This window comes from Mustela putorius, unplaced genomic scaffold (genome assembly GCF_011764305.1).
Source record: "Mustela putorius furo isolate JIRA1106 unplaced genomic scaffold, ASM1176430v1.1 tig00003909_pilon_pilon_pilon, whole genome shotgun sequence".
Lineage (NCBI taxonomy): Eukaryota > Metazoa > Chordata > Mammalia > Carnivora > Mustelidae > Mustela > Mustela putorius.
In genome coordinates, this window is record NW_025422057.1 from 37168705 (window position 1) to 37190403 (window position 21699).

General features: G+C 36.4%; 1 protein-coding gene across 8 annotated transcripts in view; it reads left to right on the forward strand.

The window, feature by feature from the left end:
- The first annotated feature begins 351 nt into the window (after positions 1-351).
- CSGALNACT2 (chondroitin sulfate N-acetylgalactosaminyltransferase 2) overlaps positions 352-21699 on the forward strand; it is a 44087-nt gene continuing 22739 nt past the window's right edge. For 4 of the 8 annotated variants that reach the window (XR_006603124.1, XM_004749702.3, XM_045068479.1 and 1 more), the window contains exons 1-4: positions 354-525; positions 16278-17207; positions 19479-19695; positions 21481-21582. Coding sequence is in view for 6 of the 8 variants with exons in the window: in XM_004749702.3 (XP_004749759.1) it covers positions 16547-17207; positions 19479-19695; positions 21481-21582 (980 nt within the window). In the remaining 2 variants the exon portion in view is untranslated. Of the gene's footprint in view, positions 526-16277; positions 17208-19478; positions 19696-21480; positions 21583-21699 lie in introns of all 8 variants that reach the window. The other 4 variants (XM_004749704.3, XM_045068480.1, XM_045068481.1 and 1 more) reach the window with 2 other exon arrangements.

Below are 21699 nucleotides of genomic sequence, written 5' to 3' on the forward strand. Positions count from 1 at the left end.
ACTCTTCGCCCCTTCGGGCTCCCAGGACAGAGGTCGCGAGCAGAATGGCGCTGCCATCCTCGGCTGAGTCCCTCCCTCTCGCAGTCAGCGGTCCACTGGAGCTGGTACTCCTCTCCCTGCAGACTCTTGTTCCTGCGGGAACGATTTTCTGCCTGGGGCACTCTGCCGGTCGCTCTAAATCGTTTTTGGAACTACACACACACATATTCTAAACAGATAATCGATTAGTCGTTACTGTATGTCAGTTACTGAGCTTCCCAAGCCTGACAAGGGGCGCGGGCGAGAAAGTGGGCGGGGCTAGGGCGGGGCTGCCGGGGTTTGGGTGTGGGCGGGGCGGGGCAGGCGCGCGCCGCGGCGGCAGCCTCATTTCCTCACGCGCGCCGGAAGTGGCGGTCGTCTGCGCGGCCGCGTGTGGTGGGCTGTGAGGCGGTGATAAGCCCTGTGCGCCGGGCGCCGCCGGGGTATGCCCGCGGCCGGGGAGGAGGTGGCAGGGCGGCGGTGGCCTTGTGCGGACTGGTGAGCGCGGTGAGTACCCGGCCCCACCCGGCCTCGCCTGCCAGTGGCTCTGGCGGCTCGGGCCGGGGCAGTCGGGGCGCGGGCGGAGGGCTGTGGGTCCTTGTCCGGGTCGGGTGGCTTTACTGACGAGCCCGCTGGGGGACCCTATCCCAATGGGGTCGCCTCCCGGACAAGCCCTCGGGAGGCCGCTGCTCTGTCAGGAAAAGTCACAGTTTTTTCGGAGCGGTTTGAGTTCTCTTTTGAGAACGATGCTGTCAGAGGACCGTTGGTTTGGGTGTGTTTTATTTTTATCACTTTTTTTTTTTTTTTTTTAAATCTAACTCACCACTCTCTGTGCTTCTCTCAGTGCATAAACTTTGTAGTCAGCTGTTACCTCTTTATGGCGTTAATGTAGTAGTCTCTTGACAGCAGCCCCTCGCTCTATCTGCCAGAAACCAGACGCCTTTAAAGACGCACATCTGTGTAGGAATTAGTGGGGCCGAGGAGACTACAGGACCGGGAGCTTCTTGCATTTTCAGTCTTCATCTACAAAATTGCGCTGTTTCTGAACAGTGGGCGGAGGAATCATTTGTAAACGCAATACTGATGCTTTTATTGGTGATGACATTATTTGCAGAATGAAAATTTAATTATAAATCTTAAGCTCTTATCCTTCAGCCTGTTCTTGAGATTTATATGCAGCGTCTGGACATTTAACCTCATTGAAGGTTCTCAGGAGCTGGGTCTTTATTTCTGGTGCAATTAATGTTGTCTTTAAATGTATTAAAACAGTGCTTCCAGGGCGCCTGGTGGCTCAGTCCTTAAGCATCTGCCTTTGGCTCAGGTCCCAGGGTCCTGGGATCGAGCCCCGCATCTTGTCTCCCTGCTCAGCCCGGAGCATGCTTCTCCCTCTCCCCCTGATTGTGTTACCTGTCACGCTGTCTCTCTCTCTCTCTCTGTGTCAAATAAATAAAAATAAAAATCTTAACAAAACAAAACACAGTGCTCCCAAATTTAGACATGGGAAATCAAGTATCATGACTCAGAATGCTAACCTTCATTTTGTATTATTTTTCTGATACCATTTGTTTAAAATCATCTTACAGCTAAAAGAATATAAAAAGGATTTGGGGTTTCCAATATTTATGACTGAATATGGTTGACTACAATATTTATTGAATATTGACAGCTTGGAAATTACATTTTTTCTTAACTTTTCTATTGAGGTATAAAATACATGTGAAGTCATCAGGTACATAAATCTTAATTATACAACTGAATGGATTTTTATATATTTATTAACTTGTGTTACCACAAGCTAGACCAACAAATTATATTTACAGAACATTTCCATCATCCCAGGAGATTTACTGTTTCTTCCAAGTTTTACTCCTGCCCCCAATCAGTGTTATGATTTCCGTCATCATCTTAGTTTTGTCTGTTTTGCGCTTGGTGTTAATGGAATCATGCAAAATGCTTAGCACATTGCTTGTGAGAGTTACCATGATGTTTCATGTATCAATGGTTCATTAACTTTTATTGATGGTTAATATGCCATTGGTATGACTACATGGCTATTCTTTTGTTGATGGATATTTGTGTTTTCAGTTTCTGTTATTACATATTTTGAAGAATACTATGAACATTCTTATAAATGTTCTTGGTGAACACCTGTGTGCATTTCTGTCAGCTATGGAATAACTATCATAAGGTGGGCAGAAAATTGTTTTAACCAACATGGAGTCTTTCTTTTTCAGTAGAATTTGTTATTTTAACTTCTGTAACATTAAAGATTGGTAAAAAGCAAAACTATTTTGAGTTCAAGACTTAAGCGATTCATTACTGTATTATTATTTATTTCTTTAGTTGCACATCTGTGACAATCTTCTACCAGCCTCTGATTACTTGTTTAACTGTTAGATAAGTCTGTTAGAGCTGGTGACGATCTGTCCCTGAAGCTTATTGCATAACACTTAGATAATAACTGTGTTACTCAAGTTGGTGGTTGTTAAGGGAAATGAAACACCAAAATGATGTGACTAAAAAATGGATAGAAAATCATGGGTTTGCAAGTTAAAAAATTATCTTGTTGTTGTCATACTATACAAGTCTGGGTGTAAGTATAAAATTGAATTATAGGGTTAGTTACAAATGTGAATTTACTGCAGGAGTACAGTGATTACCATGTATAATGAGATGCTGATACCTTTATAATGGGGATAAACAACAGAAATTAGTAGCGTGTAAGAGATATGTAGAACTGGATCTGAAGCAATGGAGTTGATGTAAGGAATAGAAGAAAACTTTAAAATTAATATTAGTATGCTCAGGTTTGGGAGGGCATCATACCTATTTAACATATATAGGCTGCCTTGAAAATAATTAGTTCTTGAATATTAAAAAGTAGAAATAGGAAAAAATAGTTATGACATGGAAAATAGATCCAGAAGAATCAATGAACATCTCATAGCAGTTCCAAGAAGAAATAGAAATTAGAAGAGGAGAAATAACTGCAGATCATGAGGGTAGGAGTATCCAAGCTGAATCTTGGGCATCCAGAGCCAAACAGAAAGATGTATCAGGAGACAAAGTGTTGGCCAAAAATCAGCCCTTCCCTCTCTGGTCTCCATTTCATCTGTGTAGTGGGAATGATCAGTAAGTATACCTTTTCAGCAAGCTTATAGAAAGATGTGACACAAGTCAAGAGTTTCTGGCCAGCTAACAGCTTCTATTCCCCATTCTCTTCCCCTTGCAACTCACAGTAGATGCCTGATTTCCCTTTCTCACCTTAGGGTAGAATGTCAAAAGAAGAAAGGAAAGCAACAGGACATTTCTCTAAGAATTATCTGAGTTTATGAATGGACTGTCTAGTTCATTCATACAGAGTCTTTTTTTTTTTTAAAGATTTTATTTATTTATTTGACAGAGAGAAATTACAAGTACACTGAGAGGCAGGCAGAGAGAGAGAGAAGGAAGCAGGCTCCCTGCTGAGCAGAGAGCCCGATGCGGGACTCGATCCCAGAACCCTGAGATCATGACCCGAGCCGAAGGCAGCGGCCTAACCCACTGAGCCACCCAGGCGCCCCCATACAGAGAGTCTTAAAAGAGTATTGATAGACACAGTAGATACATTCCAATGAAATTTATTAACCTCATGGGTAAATTAATAAACAGTCACATAAGTTTCCAAAGAGAAACATATGGTTACCTATAAGGAGTGGAAATCAGATGTGCACTTAGTCTTCTAATCTTGAACATAGAATGTTAAATAGCAGTGGAACATTATTTAAAAAGTGCTTACGAGACATCTTTTGAACTAAGAAACATCCCTAACCAACCTGTCATTCAAAGTGGAGGCAAAATAGGGGCCCTGGGTGGCATGGTCAGTTAAGCATCTGACTCTTGGTTTCAGTTCAGGTCAGGATCTTGGGGTGTGAGATCAAGCCCTGTGTTGGGCTCCAAGCTCAGTGAGGAGTCTGTTTGCTGGAGTTTCCCTCTCTCTCTGCCCCTCCCAGCACTTGCCCACTCTCTCATTCTCTCTAAAATAAATAAATAAATCTTTAAAAAAAGAAAAAGGTAGGGGCAAAATTGTAAGAGTATACAAAAATGTAAAGATTCAGAGCACAAGTTGCCAAATGTGGCTGTTCACCTATTTTAGTATGATCTGTGACCCAAGAGTGGCTTTTATACTTTTAAGTGCTTCAAAACAAAACAGTAAAAGAAGAATAATACTTTGTGTCATTAATTATAGGTAGTTCAAATTTCAATATCCATTGGAATATAGCTATGCTCACTCATTTACAGATTTCTGTGGCTGCTTTTGTGCTCCAAGGCAGGGTTGATGGTTATGATATTTACTACATGGCCGTTTACTTGAAATGTTTGAAAATGAAATGTTTGCCCTGATTTAGAGCCAGAAATAGATCTCTTCCACATGTATAGGAATTTTGCTTATGGTAAAGGTGGGATTTCCAATTAGTGACAAGAACATGGATTATTAAATAACTGGTAAGAATTGACTATTTGAGAAAATAAGTTTTATATTAGGATTATTTCCAATAAAGCTGAAATGGAGAAGTCATTCAGGAAGAGACCATTTGACTCCATTAACAACAACAAAACAAAACTTTACATAAGTGAAGTAACACCTAACACTTACTGAGCCCTTAATGCTTGTCATGTTTTACTTGACTAATTGTTATAATTGTTATAATATAATTGAAATGTTGGTTTTATAATTATTCTCGCTCAACAGATGAGAAAACTGAAGCTTATATATATTTTTAAGGATTTTATTTATTTATTTGACAGACAGAGACCACAAGTAGGCAGAGAGGCAGGCAGAGAGAGAGAAGGAAGCAGGCTCCCCGCTGAGCAGAGAGCCGATGCCAGGCTCCATCCCAGGACCCTGGGGTCATGACCTGAGCCGAGGGCAGAGGCTTTAACCCACTGAGCCACCCAGGCGCCCTGAAGCTTATAGAGATTTTAAAAACTTACCTATAATGAAGAATTAGAAAGTGGTAGAGGGAATATATGAATTTAGCCAATTATATGGATAAGACAAACTAAGAGAAATGTTTATAATCTGTTAATACCATTTTATAGGTGTTATCTATGTCAACACGTCTGGGTCTACCTTATTCTTTATGAATATTATATGACTGTCTGCAGTTTACTTCATCTTCCTATTGATAGACTTTAAATTGCTTTTCTCTTGCTGTTACATATAGCAGTAGTAAACATCTGCATGTGACTGTATACTAGTATGAGTATTTCCATAGTATAGAGTCTTAAAATCTTAAAAATGGAATTGTGAATTGCTGGATTAAAAAGCGTGTGCATAACATCAAATTTGTCCTCCAAAAAGTGTTTGTGTCTATTTTTAGTTTATCTTTAATGAAAGGAATTGGAACATCTTGGAAGAAATCTTGGCCATCCAGACAAATTATCTCATTTTATAGATGAAGGCCAGATAGGTTTAAGTATTGTGCCCAAGATTACACAGCTATTATACTTGACTTTTTTAGTTGCTTTTCCTGTGCCACAGGCTGCTCTTGACACATTTTTGCCTGTATTGATAGCATGAATATTTCTGTCATTTGTTTTGCTGAAATCTGAGTACCTTGAATATAGTTTAACCCAGAAACACTTCTCAAAATGATCTGGTATTACTTGTTCTTAGCACCCAACACAGTGTCTATCTTTTTTTTTTTTTTTTAAGATTTTATTTATTTATTTGACAGAGAGAGATCACAAACAGGCAGAGAGGCAAGCAGAGAGAGAGGAGGAAGCAGGCTCCCTGCTGAGCAGAGAGCCCGATGCGGGGCTTGATCCCAGGACCCTGAGATCATGACCTGAGCCGAAGGCAGCGGCTTAACCCACTGAGCCACCCAGGCGCCCCTAACACAGTGTCTATCTTAGTTAATTTCGACAGCCATAACATAGTACCACAGACTGACTTATGAACAAGAGAAACTTATTTCCCTTAGTCTGAGATCAGGCACCAGCATAGTTGAGTTCTGATGAGGGCCTTTTCTGGGACTGTCAACTTTCTGGCAGAAAGAGGGCTATGTTGTTCTCTGGGATATCTTTCATAAGAGCACTGATCCTATTAAGGAGGCCTCCCAAAAGCCTCATCCCCTAATATTATCACATTGGGATTAGGATTTCAACATATGAATGGGGATTGGGGGAGGAACATTCAGTCCATTGCAATACCTAACACACTAGGTATTCAAATATTTTTTAATGAGTACTACCTTCTGGTGACCAGTACTTTTATTTCTAAATACTTACAAACCATTTATTCAATGACATATTTTAAAAATCCATTTATCATTGTAACTCATCAATTGCTCAAGAAATAAATGGTTCTAATTCCTTTCCTTATAAATACTGATATTTCATAAAGTTTTAGGTTTTGTTTTTCCTGTTGGTGCTTCTGTTTCCCAAATAATTTTGTAACTTTGTTTTCATTGTGTAAAAAGTGAACTAAAAATTACAAATTTAGTTTTTGAAAACTATAGTAAGAAACTGTGCAGAAATTTAGGAAGATTATACAGAATAGAACTTTTAAAGTAAATAGATTCAAATGGATTGTATTTTGCAAAAGGCAGTAAGTTACTCTTACTACATAAGTTATTTTGGCACACTGCAGTATAAGTGCCATGGAAACGATGTATGAAATATGTATAAGTAGTACTGTAATATTAGAGAATCAAAAGATTGAGTAGGGGGTGCCTGGGTGGCTCAGTGGGTTAAAGCCTCTGCCTTTGGCTCAGGTCATGATCCCAGAACCCTGGGATCGAGCCCCACATCGAGCCCCACATAGGGCTCCTGCTCAGCAGGGAGCCTGCTTCCCTTCCTCTCTCTCTGCCTGCCTCTCTGCCTACTTGTGATCTCTGTCAAATAAATAAATAAAATCTTAAAAAAAAAAAAAAGATTGAGTCGAAACTGCTTAAAGGTCATATTGTTATGTAGTGATCAACATCATAGGATGAACTGTGTTTAGCACTCTTCTGTTGTCTCAAAATCACAAGGCAAATAGAAAAGATGTGAGACCTTCAAAGTAATAGGAGTTCTGCTTTTTTAAGAGTGGGTGTTGCTGATTTTGTTTTTGTTTTTTGTTTTTAAGTAATCTTTACACCCAACATAGGGCTCAAACTCATAACCCCAAGACCAAGAGTCATATGCTCCACCAACTTAGCCAATCAGGTGCCCCTCTTATATTGTTTTTTAAGTTCAAACTTGGAGTCAGCAAGTCTTCATGCTCATCTTTTTAATGAACAAAATGGAGTTTTCTTAAAAATGCTTCTTCAGTGCTACTACTAAAACTAAGTCTGATTTGGTTTTATTTTTTTAATGGCTTCATTGAGGTATAACTGACATATATATGCTATACGTATTTAAAATATATAATTTGATAATTTGAACATATGTATACATCTGTGCAATCATCACCACAGTCAAAATAATAAACCGTATCTATCACTCCCAAAAGTTTCCTTGTGCCCTTTTATAATTGCTTCCTTTTACCAGTTCCCTGACTCCCACCTGGTCCCAGGCAACCACTGACTCTATCTGCTTTCTGTCACTACAAGTTACCTTATATTTTCTAGAACTTTATATAAATAGAATTATACAATATGTACTCTTCTGTTGTTGAATTTCTTTCACTGAGAATAATTACTGAGATCCACCCAGGATAATGCATATATCAGTATGGCTGTACTACGGTTTATTTATCCATTCACTTGTTGATAAACATTTGTGTTGTTTCTAGTTTTTGGCTGTTACATCTAAAGCTACTATGAGCATTTGTGTACAAGTCTTTGTATGGACATATGCTTCATTTCTCTCAGATAAATATCTAGGATTGAAATAATTGAATCATGATAGGCTTATGTTTGACCTATTAGGAAACTAAAAACCATTTTACATTACCACCAGCAGTATATGAAAGTTCTGGTTCTTCCACATTGTCACCAACACACCCACTTTTTAATATTAACCATTCTAAAATTAGCCATTCTATGTAATGGTATCTCATTGTGGTTTGATGGTGTTGAACATTTTTTCATGTGCATATTTGAAGTGTTTGTTCAAACAGTTTGCCAAGCTTAGTCTGAATACAAGTCCTTTATGAGATATATGCTTTGCACCTATTTTCTCCTGGTCTGTAACTTACCTATTCATTCTCTTAAAAGTGTATTTCAAAGACTACAAGTTAACAAATTTTAATGAAGTCCAGTTTATCAGTTAGGGTGTTACTGTTACATCAAAGAAGTCTTTGCCTGACTTAAGGTCACAAAGATTTTCTCCTGTGCTTGCTTCTATTTTCATAGTTTTAGGTTTTTCATTTAGATCTGTGATCCATTTTGAATTATATCCTAGTGAATGTGTAGTACCTTCTTGTAGTTTTGATTTGCGTTTCTCTATTGGCTATCGATATTGAGCCATCTTGCATGTGCTTACAGGCCATTCTTAATTTTTTAGAGAAATTTCTAATCAGATCTTTTGCCCATTGGGTTATTTATCCTTTTAAATATTGAGTTGTAAGCGTTCTTTATATATTCTAGACACAGGTCCCTATCAGACAGATGATTTACAAATATTTTTCCCCATTCTATAGTTGTCTTTTTACTTTACTGAGGATATCCTTTGTAGGACTGAAGTTTTTAATTTTAATGAAGTCCAATTTATTTATCTTGTCTTTGGTCTTCTGGTGTCATATCTAACAAATCATTGCCCAATTGAAAACTACAGAGATTTACACTTATGTTTTCTTAGAGCTTTATATTTTTAACTCTTACATTTAGATCTTTGACCCACTTTGAGTTAATTTTTTAATACAGGGTAAGGTAGGATTCCAGTTTCATTCTTTTGCATGTGAATATCTGGTTGTCCTAGCACCATTTATTGAAAAGACTATTCATTCTCCATTGGATTACCTTTCTACCTTGTGGAAATCAGTTGATTTAATGTGAAGACTTATTTCTGGACCCTAAATTCTATTGATCTGTGTGTCTATTCCTATACGAGTACCGCACTATTTTTATTTATGTGTATTTAGTTAGTTATTGGGGGGCACATGTGGGAGGAGGGGCAGAGGGAGAAGGACAGGGATAAATAGACTCCCACTGAGTGTGGAGCCCAATGTGGGTCTCTATCCCAGGTCTTTGAGATTTCAGCCTGAGCTGAAGTCGGACACTTAACCAACTGAACCACCCAGGCACCCCAAATTAATTGATTTTTAGATGGTACGCCAATCTTGCATTTCTTGGATAAATCTCACTTGGCCATGTTGTATTATACTTTTTTTATATGTTGATGGATTCATTGTACTAATATTTTGTTGAGGATTTTTATGTCTGTATCATTAAGGAATATTCGTCTGTAGTTTCAGTGTCTTTATCTGGTTTCGATAAAATACGGGTCTCAGAATGAGTTGGGATGTGTATCTATTTTTGAAAGAGTTTGTGAAGAATTGGTTTTAATTCTTATGAATGCTTGGTAGAATCCACTAGTGAACACATGTGGGCCTGGATTGTTTTTGTGGGTAGTTTTTGATTATTTAGTGTCAACATAGGTCTACTCATATTTACTGTTCTGTCTTGAGTCACTTTCAGTGGTTTGTGTCTCCAGTTGAAAGGGATTTAAATAATTTGAAAATTTATCATTATCCATATTGTTAACATTTCTGGTTTCTTCATTGCTTTTTGTAGATTCCTGTTTCCATCTGGTATCATTTTACTTCTGCCTAAGGAATTTACAGTGCAGGTCTGATGGTGATGAATTCTTTTAGCTTCTTAAAGTCTAAAGAATTATTTTCCTTTTAAGATTTATTTATTTACTTGAGTGCGCATGTGTACATTTGTGGGGAGAGGGCGGTCAGAGGGAGAAAGAGAGAAAGAAAATCTCAAGCAGACTCCCTGCTGAGCACAGATCCCAATATGGGGCTCTGTCCCATAACCCCAAGATCATTATCTGAGCCAAAATCAAGAGTCTGACACTTAACCAACCAAGCCACCCAATGCCCCCAAAATTATTTTGCCTTGTTCTTTTTTTTTTTTTTTAAGATTTTATTTATTTATTTGACAAAGAGAGGGAGAGACCACAAGCAGGGGGAGTGGGAGAGGGAGCAGTAGGCACCCTGCTGAGCAGGCAGCCCAATGTGGGGCTTGATCCCAGGACCCTGGGATCGTGACCTGAGCTGAAGGCAGAAACTTAACAACTAAGCCACCAAGGTGCCCCTTGCCTTTGTTCTTGACAGATACCTTTTCTGCATATAGAATTCTAGGTTGACATATTTTTCCTTTCAGTTCTTTTTTTTTTTTTAGATTTTATGTATTTATTTGACAGAGAGAGATCACAGGTAGTCAGAGAGGCAGGCAGAGAGGGGCGGGGGAGGAAGCCGACTTCCCGCCAAGCAGAGAGCCCAATGCAGGACTCGATCCCAGGACCCTGAGATCATGACCTGAGCTGAAGGCAGAGGCTTAACCCACTGAGCCACCTAGGCGTCCCTCCTTTCAGTTCTTTAAAGACATTGCTCCCCTGTCTTTGTTTCTTATATGTGATATGTGTTTTTCTTGCCACTTTCAGGATTTTCTATTTATTTTAGGATTTGAGCAATTCAATTATCATGTGCCTCATTTTAGTTTTGGGTTTTTTTTTAAGATTTTATTTATTTATTTGACAGAGATCACAAGTAGGCAGAGAAGCAGGCAGAGAGAGGAGGAAGCAGGCTTCTTGCCAAGCAGAGGGCCTGATGCGGGGCTCGATCCCAGGACCATGGGATCACAACATGAGCCGAAGGCAGAGGCTTTAACCCACTGAGCCATGCAGGCACCCCTCATTTTAGTTTTCTTTATGACATTTGTATTTGGTATTCATTGAGCTTCTTTTCATAAATTTGGGAAGTTTTCAGACTTATGTCTTTAAATACTTCTCCTTGTCCCCTCTCCCTTCTTTAGAGACTCTAATTACATATGTATTAGACTGTTTGAAGCTGTCAGACAGCTTTCTACATGCTCTATTCATGTTTTTCATTCTTTTTTCCTTCTCTGTTTTGCATAATTTCTATTGCAATATCTTCAATTCATTAATATTTTATTCTGAAATGTCTTATCTACATTAATTCCATTCAATGTATTTTTCATCTCAGACATTGAAGTTTTCATCTGAAGTTTTCATTTCAGTTTTTTATGTTATCTGTGTCTCTGCTTAGTTTTTTTAACATGAGTATCTATTTAAAAACACTTATAACAATTTTATTGTCCTTTTCTATGAATTCTAGCATCTGTATCAGCTCTAGATCAGTTTCAGTCATTGATGATTCTCATTATAGGTTCTGTTTTTATTTTTCTTTGTATGCCTGATCATTTTTGTTTAGATGTCAGACATTGTGAATTTTATTTTGCTGGGTGCTCGATATTTTTATATTCCTATAAATATTTTGAGGCTTCTTGTGCAGTTAACTTGAAAACAATTTGATCCTTTCAGATCTTTGTTAGGCAAGACCAGAGCCATGTTTAGTCTAGAGTTAATTTTTTCCCCATTACTGAGGCAAGACCTTTTTGAGTACTATGCCCAATGCCCCATGAATTTGAGGTTTTCCAATCTGTCTGGTGGGAACATGCACATTATTCCTGGCCCTGTATGAATGCTGAGTTCTGTGTCTTCTAATTTTTTTTTTTAAAGCTTTAGTTTCTTTATATGCCTGCACTTGTCAGTGCTCTGCTCAGTACCTAAAGGGTATGCTCTTCAGATCTTTGGAGTTCTCTCTCTCTATGTGGCTCTCTCTTCTGGTACTGTACCCTTTCAACCTAGCTGCTTTGATCTCCTCAGACTGCTGGCTCCATCTCATCAACTCAATAAGTCACCAAGGCTCTACTTAGGAGGGGACTCCCTGGGATATGGCCTAGAAACTAAGGCAGTAAGCTGGGCAGTCATTTGTTTCCTGTTTCTACCAAGGATCACTGTCCTTTATTACCTAATGTTCAGTATCTTGAAAACCATTGTTTTATATTGGGAGGGGCGGATTCTGGATTTTATTGGTTGATTTTTTTTTTATTGTTTTAAGTACAAGGGTAAATCTGGTCCTATTGTTCTATCTAGGCTATAAGAGGAAGTCTGTTTAGTCTGTCTTAAAGAGTAAGAAAATTAATGGCTCCTAGGGCACCTGGGTGGCTCAGTGGGTTAAAGCATCTGCCTTTGGCTCAGGTCATGGTCCCGGGTCCTGGGTTCGAGACCTACATTGGGCTCTCTGCTCAGCAGGGAGCCTGCTTCCTCCTGTCTCTACCTGCCTCTCTGCCTACTTGAGATCTCTGTCTGTCAAATAAATAAAATCTTTAAAAAAAATTAATGGCTCCTAGGGTTTCTTTCAACTCTGAGATCTATGATTTTGTGTTATATATCTTTAATAGCTCATTTTCCCATCTCCACAATTATCTCATTCTCTCCTCACACTACTTAACTATTTGCTGTTTGTGCATAGAAAGTTGCTTGAGATTAACTCCGGGTTACAAATGAATCTTATTTATGATATGAACACATTACATAGAATGACGACAGTCAAGGTGTAACAGCTGAAAAATTGATGTTTTCTCCAACATGTTAATGTATTTAGAACTGTTATAATCTAGCCTTCTAGGATTTGGCTAAAGAGTTCCCTTCAAGAACTACACAAATAAGACTATAATTGCTATTGATGGCAGACAGGAAAGAAAATAAGCATGGTCTGCCTCCCTGAAAAAAAAAATTTGTGTTTGTGGTTTACAATTAATTTCATAAAAATTGTATTGTTAAAAAAAAGACTATAATTGATACATTTTATTTTTAACAACCACAGAGGTATGCAAATAACACTTATATTCTAAAGTAATTACAGCAACTTTTCTTTTGTTTCAGTGGGTAATATTCAACTGTAAAAGATGTAACTGTAAGATAAGCATGTAAAGTATTGCAAAACCTGTATTTTGCTTAAGGGAGGGGAAAATGAAAAACTCAGCTTTAATAATCCCACTCAATAGTTATAGAACCTTACTTACACCTTTCATTTTTTTTAGCTTATTGTTCCTTTCCAAAATGAAGTTAATATCCACATCCATTTTAAAAGGATGACATAGAAAATATGTAAAAATACTTTATAAACCAGGATTCTTCAGGATTTTTGGACCACAGCTCCCTTATAAATATGTTTTATGTAGAGATCTCATACATATATATATAATTGCAATACAAAACTTATTATATGTGGTGTACACTGATATTTCCTGGTCTTTTTCATTGAAAAGTAATCCTGTATTTAGTGACCCATTAAATGGATCATATCTCACAGTTTAAAATATATTGTCTATATAATGAAAAAAAAACTATAAAGTATAATATTAATAAAATTAATTAATAAAAATTAATAAAAAATAAAACTTAGATACTAAGTACCTCTTAGATACTTAGATACTTAGAACTAACATACTGTTAGTTCTTTTTCAAGTTTCATTTCAAAATAGTTTGAGTATAGTATAGTTATGCAATATTTTTGCAATTAGCACCTTTGCCATAAGCATTTTACCTGCATAGCTAATTGTCCATAAAGCAAAATCATGAAAAAAAAAAGGGACATTTATTAAAAAGGACATATGAAACATGAAAAATGAACAAAATTTAAGACTATTGTAAATTACAGATACTTATATTAAAATGTGTGTAGATTCATGGCAATATTATATAAATAACTGATTTTATTTTGTGGATTGTACCTAAGTACTTGTGTTCATAGTCTTTTGCTCATAGTGTTGTACTTTTTTTTTTTTTTTTGCTTGTTGATCCATGCCCTTGTTCAGCATTGCACTTTCTTTTTTCATGAAAGTTGTTTCTTTCATTAAAGAGGCATCAGTTTCCAAATACTAGAATATATATTTATAATTGAGCTTCCTATTGTATTGTGAAAGCCTTCTACACTATTGTTTGTTCTTGGCATATTACCAGGTGTCCATTGATAAACATTCCAAAGTTCTATGGGAAATGTGGGTTCAAAACTCTACCACTGTATAGATTATTATGAGGGCTAAGATTTATATAATATAAAAACAGGAGTACTGCATTGATGGAGCAGTGAAACCAAACTGTCAGCCAGTTGTTTTTTAGTCTTCTACAGGATTGCCTTATGGCCTATTAGCTATGCAGTGAAAATGCTTGTTGCAAATATGCTTACAGCAAAACTACCTGGAACCTAGTCAAATATGTATAATTTATTAATAATTAATACAAGATTATGACTCTGCATTTCAGTTTTAGTCTTTTTTTTCCCTAACAAGCAGGCTAGTAAGAACTTAAAATAGTTAAAAGAGATACCTCTGAGTTTTAGCTTTCAAATGATGATACTCAAGTTATTTCTTATGCTAAGAATTATGGTTTTGAGACATGGTAAAGTCCTAGGACTAATAACTTTGCATCCTTATTTTTTAATTAGATACTTGTCTCTTTTTTTTTTTTTTTAAAGATTTATTTATTTATTTATTTGACAGAGAGAAATCACAAGTAGACAGAGAGGCAGCCAGAGAGAGAGAGAGAAGCAGGCTCCCTGCTGAGCAGAGAACCCGATGCGGGACTCGATCCCAGGACCCTGAGATCATGACCTGAGCCGAAGGCAGTGGCTTAATCCACTGAGCCACCCAGGCGCCCCTTAGATACTTCTCTTTATACCAAAATTTTTCCTATTTTTTTCTGCATCACTTAAAACAAGCTTTACAATCATAAAACAAATGGCATCATATTAAAACTTCTTTGTAGTAGATTAAAATTTTCATGATACTTGGTTATCATTTGTTTATTGAAAGTAACAAATGGCTACAAATGGGTACTTAAGTACCCATTTTTAAGTCCATTATTTTGGTCTACTAGCTATAAGAAGTTTGAATCTATCCTACATTTTTATATAGATAGGTGCCACAAGGAAAAAAAAAAAAAAGGAAAAAGAAAAAGGCATTAAGGCTTTCCTAATCACTGAGAAGGTGACTAGGACTGATGTTCCCCCAGTGATCTCCCTTAAGTTCTGCTGCACTGGTAGAAACCATCTCTATTAAAAGCCTGCTGGAGTATCACACATCCTTGACAAATACTTTGTTAGAATGAAAGTTCTCTCTGCAGTGGAGGCCTCCTGTCTCCTAAATTTAACATTCTCTATTTATAAAATTAAGGATTCTTAGTTTAAAAAGAAATACGGAAGAGCTCACACAACTGGTTGAGTTGTGTGAACAGTATGGTATGAACAGTAGTGTGTGATTTTACATTTATTTTAAGTGTTTTTTTAAATTTTTTTCCCAGTAAATAACATTAAAATGGTCATCTTTTTTCTTTAAATAGATTCTAAACCTTTCCAGACTTGTAGGAAATCTGTTGCTGTGTAATACAGTGGAAAGAATTAGGTGATCTAATGCTCAAATAATCTATGGGAGGACTTTGGATGTAAAAATGTTTCTTAATGTGTTTTCCAGATGTCTGTGACCTTTTGGAATTGTCTCTCCCCTCACACACAGACTTAATTTTAAGGCTTTTTTATTGGTTGGGTTCAGCCATAGAAATTAATGAAATAGAATGCTTGAATTAAATAAACTAGAAGAAAATATCTGTCCCTAGTAAGCCATTATTAATATAACAAAAACAATTTATGGAAGCTCAGTTCCCAAATGGTGATATACACTAGGTGAGAAATGGCATAATAATCTAAATTTTGTGTTAATGAAGGGTTATAAATGTTAAAATTTTCAAATAATTAGAGTAATATCTCTGTAGCACAAAGTATGCTATACATAATTTTAATGCTCTGATTCATTCAGGAGGTTATGGTTGTGTAGACATTGTGGTTAAAAGTTTTAAATGTGGGATTTTAGTGTTTTATAAGATATTTCTCTTAATACTTTCTTCGAGCATTTACTGAATATTCTACATTGTATTAGCACTTCTCATGGTGTTCTACATAGAGTAGTCACATCACTAAGTTTACCGAAACTACCAACAATTTGATACATTTAAAGAAATAAGATTCTGGGGTGCCTGGGTGGCTCAGTGGGTTAAAACCTCTGCCTTCGGCTCAGGTCATGATCACAGGGTCCTGGGATCAAGCCCTGCATCGGGCTTTCTGCTTGGCAAGGAGCCTGCTTCCTCCTCTCTCTCTGCCTGCCACTCTGCCTACTTGTGATCTCTGTCTGTCAAATAAATAAATAAAATTAAAAAAAAAAAAAAGAAATAAGATTCTGATCGACTCTATCTATTTCTTTCAGGAAAATCACCACCCATATAATGGAATTTTATCTGATTCTATAGATAAGATTTCTTTATTCTGGATATCATGGTAACAATACAGGAAGTATGCACTATTTCTCATTTCTGCAAGTAGTCTTCACTGCTGAAGGAAGAAATTTTTAAAGCTATAACAGTTCATTTTGGTACCTTTAATGGAAATTCTGATTTTGTTAATTTTTGATAACTTTTTGCAAAGGTATGAACAACCAAAGAACTTATCTTGTTAGGCAAGTCCACATTAATAAGAATGCCTAGAAGAGGATTGATTCTTCAGACCCGGACCCACTGGCTACTCTTGGGTCTCGCTTTACTCTGCAGTTTGGTATTATTTTTGTACCTCCTGGAATGTGCCCCCCAAACTGATGGAAATGCACCTCTTCCTGGTGTTGTTGGGGAAAATTATGGTAAAGAGTATTATCAAGCCCTCCTACAGGAGCAAGAAGAACATTATCAAACCAGGGCTACCAGTCTAAAACGTCAAATTGCCCAACTAAAACAAGAATTGCAAGAAATGAGTGAGAAGATGAGATCACTGCAAGAGAGAAAAAGTGTGGGGGCTAATGGCATAGGCTATCAAGGCAACAAAGAACAAACACCTAGTGATCTTTTAGAATTTCTTCATTCCCAAATTGACAAAGCTGAAGTTAGCATAGGAGCCAAATTACCTAGTGAGTATGGAGTCATTCCCTTTGAAAGTTTTACCTTAATGAAAGTATTCCAGTTGGAAATGGGTCTCACTCGCCATCCTGAGGAAAAGCCAGTTAGAAAAGACAAGCGAGATGAATTGGTAGAAGTCATTGAAGCTGGCTTAGAGGTCATTAATAATCCTGATGAAGATGATGAACAGGAAGATGAAGATGGTCCACTTGGAGAGAAAATGGTATTTAATGAAAATGACTTCATAGAAGGTAATGTGAAAAATATGTTGATCCATAATTATGTTAGTATGACAATTCTATTACTCTATGCTGGTATTATAAGTCAGTAATTATTTACAGTATTAAAATATTTGAGTTTTTACTCAAATAATGAATTTGAAGTGGCTTTTAAAAAAAAGTTATAATGTGACCATAATAAAATAGAGGACCAGGGAAATAGAATAAATCTATATATATATATATATATATATCCTATAAGGGAATATATATATATATATATATATTCTATATATATAAGAATATGCTATACAGGGCTCAAGTTGAAGGGCTCTTAGAGCTATACGTATATTTGTACATGTATGTTTTTGCATTCTTATCTGGTCTTAATGTTCCCTTTTTGTATTTTTCAAAATATATGAACTAAAATTCATGATTTGAAAACCATTTGATGAAGGAAGGGAAAAAAACCTAATTTAGTAGATTGATGGTGATTCTATATTTTAGGGGGAGGAGAACCACATGTCAGAACATCAAGGGGGCATATGTAGTTTTGAAAAGCATATTTGGTATTTGAAAAAGTAAAGAAATAACCTGTTTTCCTAATACAGACTGCAGAAAGAGCATGAAATGTATACGTATCAAGATGGAGTATGACTCAAAAGTTGAGGAACATTTCTGTAAACTTAAGATATTTGCTGATTGGTGTAAATAGAAATACAGATCCCCACCCATCTCCATCTTAATATCTCCTGCCAGATATTTAGTGACAGGCTTAAAACGATTTTGGATATAAATCTGTCTTGAAAGTTCTCTTTGCTTGATTTTATGAACAGTATACCACATGTAATTTCTTTGGGCTTGAATCATCATGGATAGTACTTGCTATACTACAGTGTAGTAGCACCTTAAGCCTTTGGAGGCCATCAGGAAGGGCATTGTGCTTTCCATGGTACTTCAGCTGTCTTTTCATTGTAGTCACTTCTTTTTTTTGTTGTCACTTAGTGCAATTTTGAATGGGCTGTTTCTCTCAAAACTCTTCGAATTTTTCTTCAAATTCAGCTTTTTGTCTTTTTACCGTATTTGTAGCTTATAGCAGAACTGAAAGCTGCTGAGGAAATAACTCACTAAAGTATAAAATGTCTTCACATCTGCCTTAATAAAGGAAGGAAGCCATGTCAGTTTTATATTCTACAGCTTCTGCTTATCTTATAACTTTCTATTGATTCTTTCACTGACAGGATTTTTCTCTGCATGGAACATAATTTTGTCCCCCACTTTTCTTCCACTCTGCTAACCCCCTGGCAAAAATAAAAAATACTCATTATTCAGTAAGTCTTATTCCTTTTCCACACTTTAGCTTAGATATCACTTCACTTAGAAGTCATCTCTAACCTGCAAGTCTTAAGATAACAGTACTTCCTGTATTCTCTTGTAACCTTTACCCATGTCCCCTCTCATAGTACTTGTCATAGTATATGATGTTGCCCGTTTCCTGATTTGTAGTTCTCTTAGGCTGTTGTAAGCCTCAGCAGAGAGTGGATTGGTCTATCTCGTTCTTTATTTTATTCCCAGATATTAACTGACTCACACATTTATAGGTCTTCCCTCTCTCCTGATTATACATTTAAAAATCAGATTGCCCAGGAGACTTCCAAACTTTTCTCCTGAAGTTACCTCAAATCATCATTTTTAAATCTGTACTGATTTTTCTTTGTCTGACTTCACTCTCTTCAGAGAGAGAGAGAGAGTGAATGTGTGTGTGTGTGTGTATGTATTTGTAGAGTGAAATATGTATCACTGTATTGTTTTTATTTCCTTATTTTTCTGTCTCCCTCACTAGACTGACTGTTCCTCAAAACCAGGACTGTATATATAGCCCCCTTTATACCACCGATGAGTGACATGAAGGCACTCTATTCATTTTAGTTGAACTGAACCAAGCAATAGAAGTTTGACTCTCAGATCTAGAATTTAGTATTGGTAGAAGTAATTTATTTTCATCATATGATTACTGTGTTGATAGGCTATACTACTAAAAAAGTCATATGTAAAAAGGAATAATTGTGATTTGGAACATATTTTTGAATTGACTAATAATAGAGGAGTGAACATTTTTTGTAACCTCTCCTTTTAAATAAATAATTGTTTTCAACTGTACAATAGGGACAATTATTTTCACAAAATGATTAAAAACACTACATGTCTGGTTTTGTACTTTTGATCTCTGAGTAAAATCAATATTCACATTGAATTTATAAACTTTGACATGGAGACATCTTTGTCCCTAACTCTTTCCTTTAGGTTATTATCGCACCGAGAGAGATAAGGGCACACAGTATGAACTCTTTTTTAAGAAAGCAGACCTTATGGAATATAGACATGTGACCCTCTTCCGCCCTTTTGGACCTCTCATGAAAGTGAAGAGCGAGATGATTGACATTACTAGATCAATTATTAATATCATTGTGCCACTTGCTGAAAGAACTGAAGCATTTGCACAGTTTATGCAGAACTTCAGGTAACTCGCAGGGCTTAATGATTTGGCTAAGCACTTCTAAAAAATCACATTTCATGCCGATTTGCTTAATTTATCTTCACTGAGTGTGATTACTTAGAATTCCAGGGTAATTTTATAGGCTTTGGGGAATCTTAGTTTTTGATACTCTTTTTTTAAAAGCATGTATAATATATTGTGTTATTGGCGATTTGATTTTTTTTTTAAGATTTTATTTATTTCTTAGAGTGAGCACAGGGAGACAGAGTGGCAGGCAGTGGCAGAGGGAGAAGCAGGCTCCCTGCTGAGCAAGGAGCCAGATGTGGGACTCAATCCCAGGACGCTGGGATTATGACCTGAGCCAAAGGCAGCTGTTTAACCAACTGCTTAACCAACTGAGCCACCTAGGTGTCCCTGGCAATTTGAATTTTGAAGTAAATTGAGAGTGACAACGATTAGAAACTATATTTGACGACCTTTATAATTGTGTGTGAATTCATTTTAGGACGAGTTGAATTTTTAAAAATAGCTTTATTGAGGCACAATTTACATACAATAAAACCCACATATTTTAAGGATACAGGTTGCATGTCTTTTGACAAACCTTTATGCTCATAATTGCTTTCCCAATGAACATACAGGACAGGTCATTGCTTTTTCTCCAGAAAATTCCCTAAGAACAATTGGAATTTTAACATTGAAATAATTTTAGAAATACATTTAACTAAAAATGAGAGTTATTCCATCTTGAGAAGCAGAGACTATAATAATTTTTAAAATAATTTTTTCCTTTTTTTGTCATTAAATTTGGATATTTTAAAATGCTGAAGTGTTAAAATGTTAACAAGTATATATCAAGGTAGCCATGTGAGGAAAGTTTTGCCTTTTTGTTTGACAATTGCCATGTTTTTAATATTTTAATATGCTAGTTTTAATGCTTTATAATCCCAATCTTTATTCTCGTATTGAAATCATTGGATTTAAAAATTAATGTTTGGGACGCCTGGGTGGCTCAGTGGGTTAAGCCTCTGCCCTCAGCTCAGGTCATGATCTCAGGGTCCTGGGATCGAGCCCCACATCAGGCTCTCTGCTCAGCAGGGAGCCTGCTTCCTCCTCTCTCTCTGCCTGCCTCTCTGACTACTTGTAATCTCTGTCTGTCAAATAAATAAATAAAATCTTTTAAAAAAGTTTTAAAATAAATAAATACATAAATAAAAGTGAATGCTGCTCTGTAGCAGAATATCTAGAAATCATGCTTCCAAATGAGTTTTGCCTATTTGAAATTGGTCACCTGAGATCTGATTTTCTAAAGCATTTTTAACTGCTTTTCTTGGAATTGCTTTCAGATGCTACATTATTTTTACAGTAAGTAATCTCAGCCATGGCAGATATTTATTCCTTGATGAAAGGTATAATTTCTGGAATTAGCCAGTCTGAGGACAAAATAACTCTTGACTAACAACTTGAATATTTAGTTATTTGGTTTTTAGACTTCTTTCCTTGAGTAACTTGTAATTTGCTTCTGAAGGCAATACCAAAGCAAAAGTTTCAAAAATATTTTGGAATATGGCAACTTCTGTGGACCTTCAAGGACTGTATTCATGTGGTTATATTGTTATGCATTTGCTTATATTATGTCGTTAATAATTCAGCAATATTTCCACTTTTATATTTACTTAAAGCTTCATGCAGTGTCATTCTAAATGAGTAATGCCTTACTTGTTTTGTTAAAACTTCATGTGACTGCTTTCTGAATGAGTAGTGCCTTATATATTTTTTTGAATGAACTTTACTTTTCAATTCTATTAGGGATGTGTGTATTCATCAGGACAAGAGAATTCATCTCACAGTGGTGTATTTTGGTAAAGAAGGATTATCTAAAGTCAAGTCTATCCTAGAATCTGTCACAAGGTTGGTGAGCCATGTCCAAATTGAAGTCTTGATACATAACATTAGAAGAATGAGAATTTCAGATATTTAATGAGTTGATTTTTTTTATAAACATATAATGTATTATTAGCCCCAGGA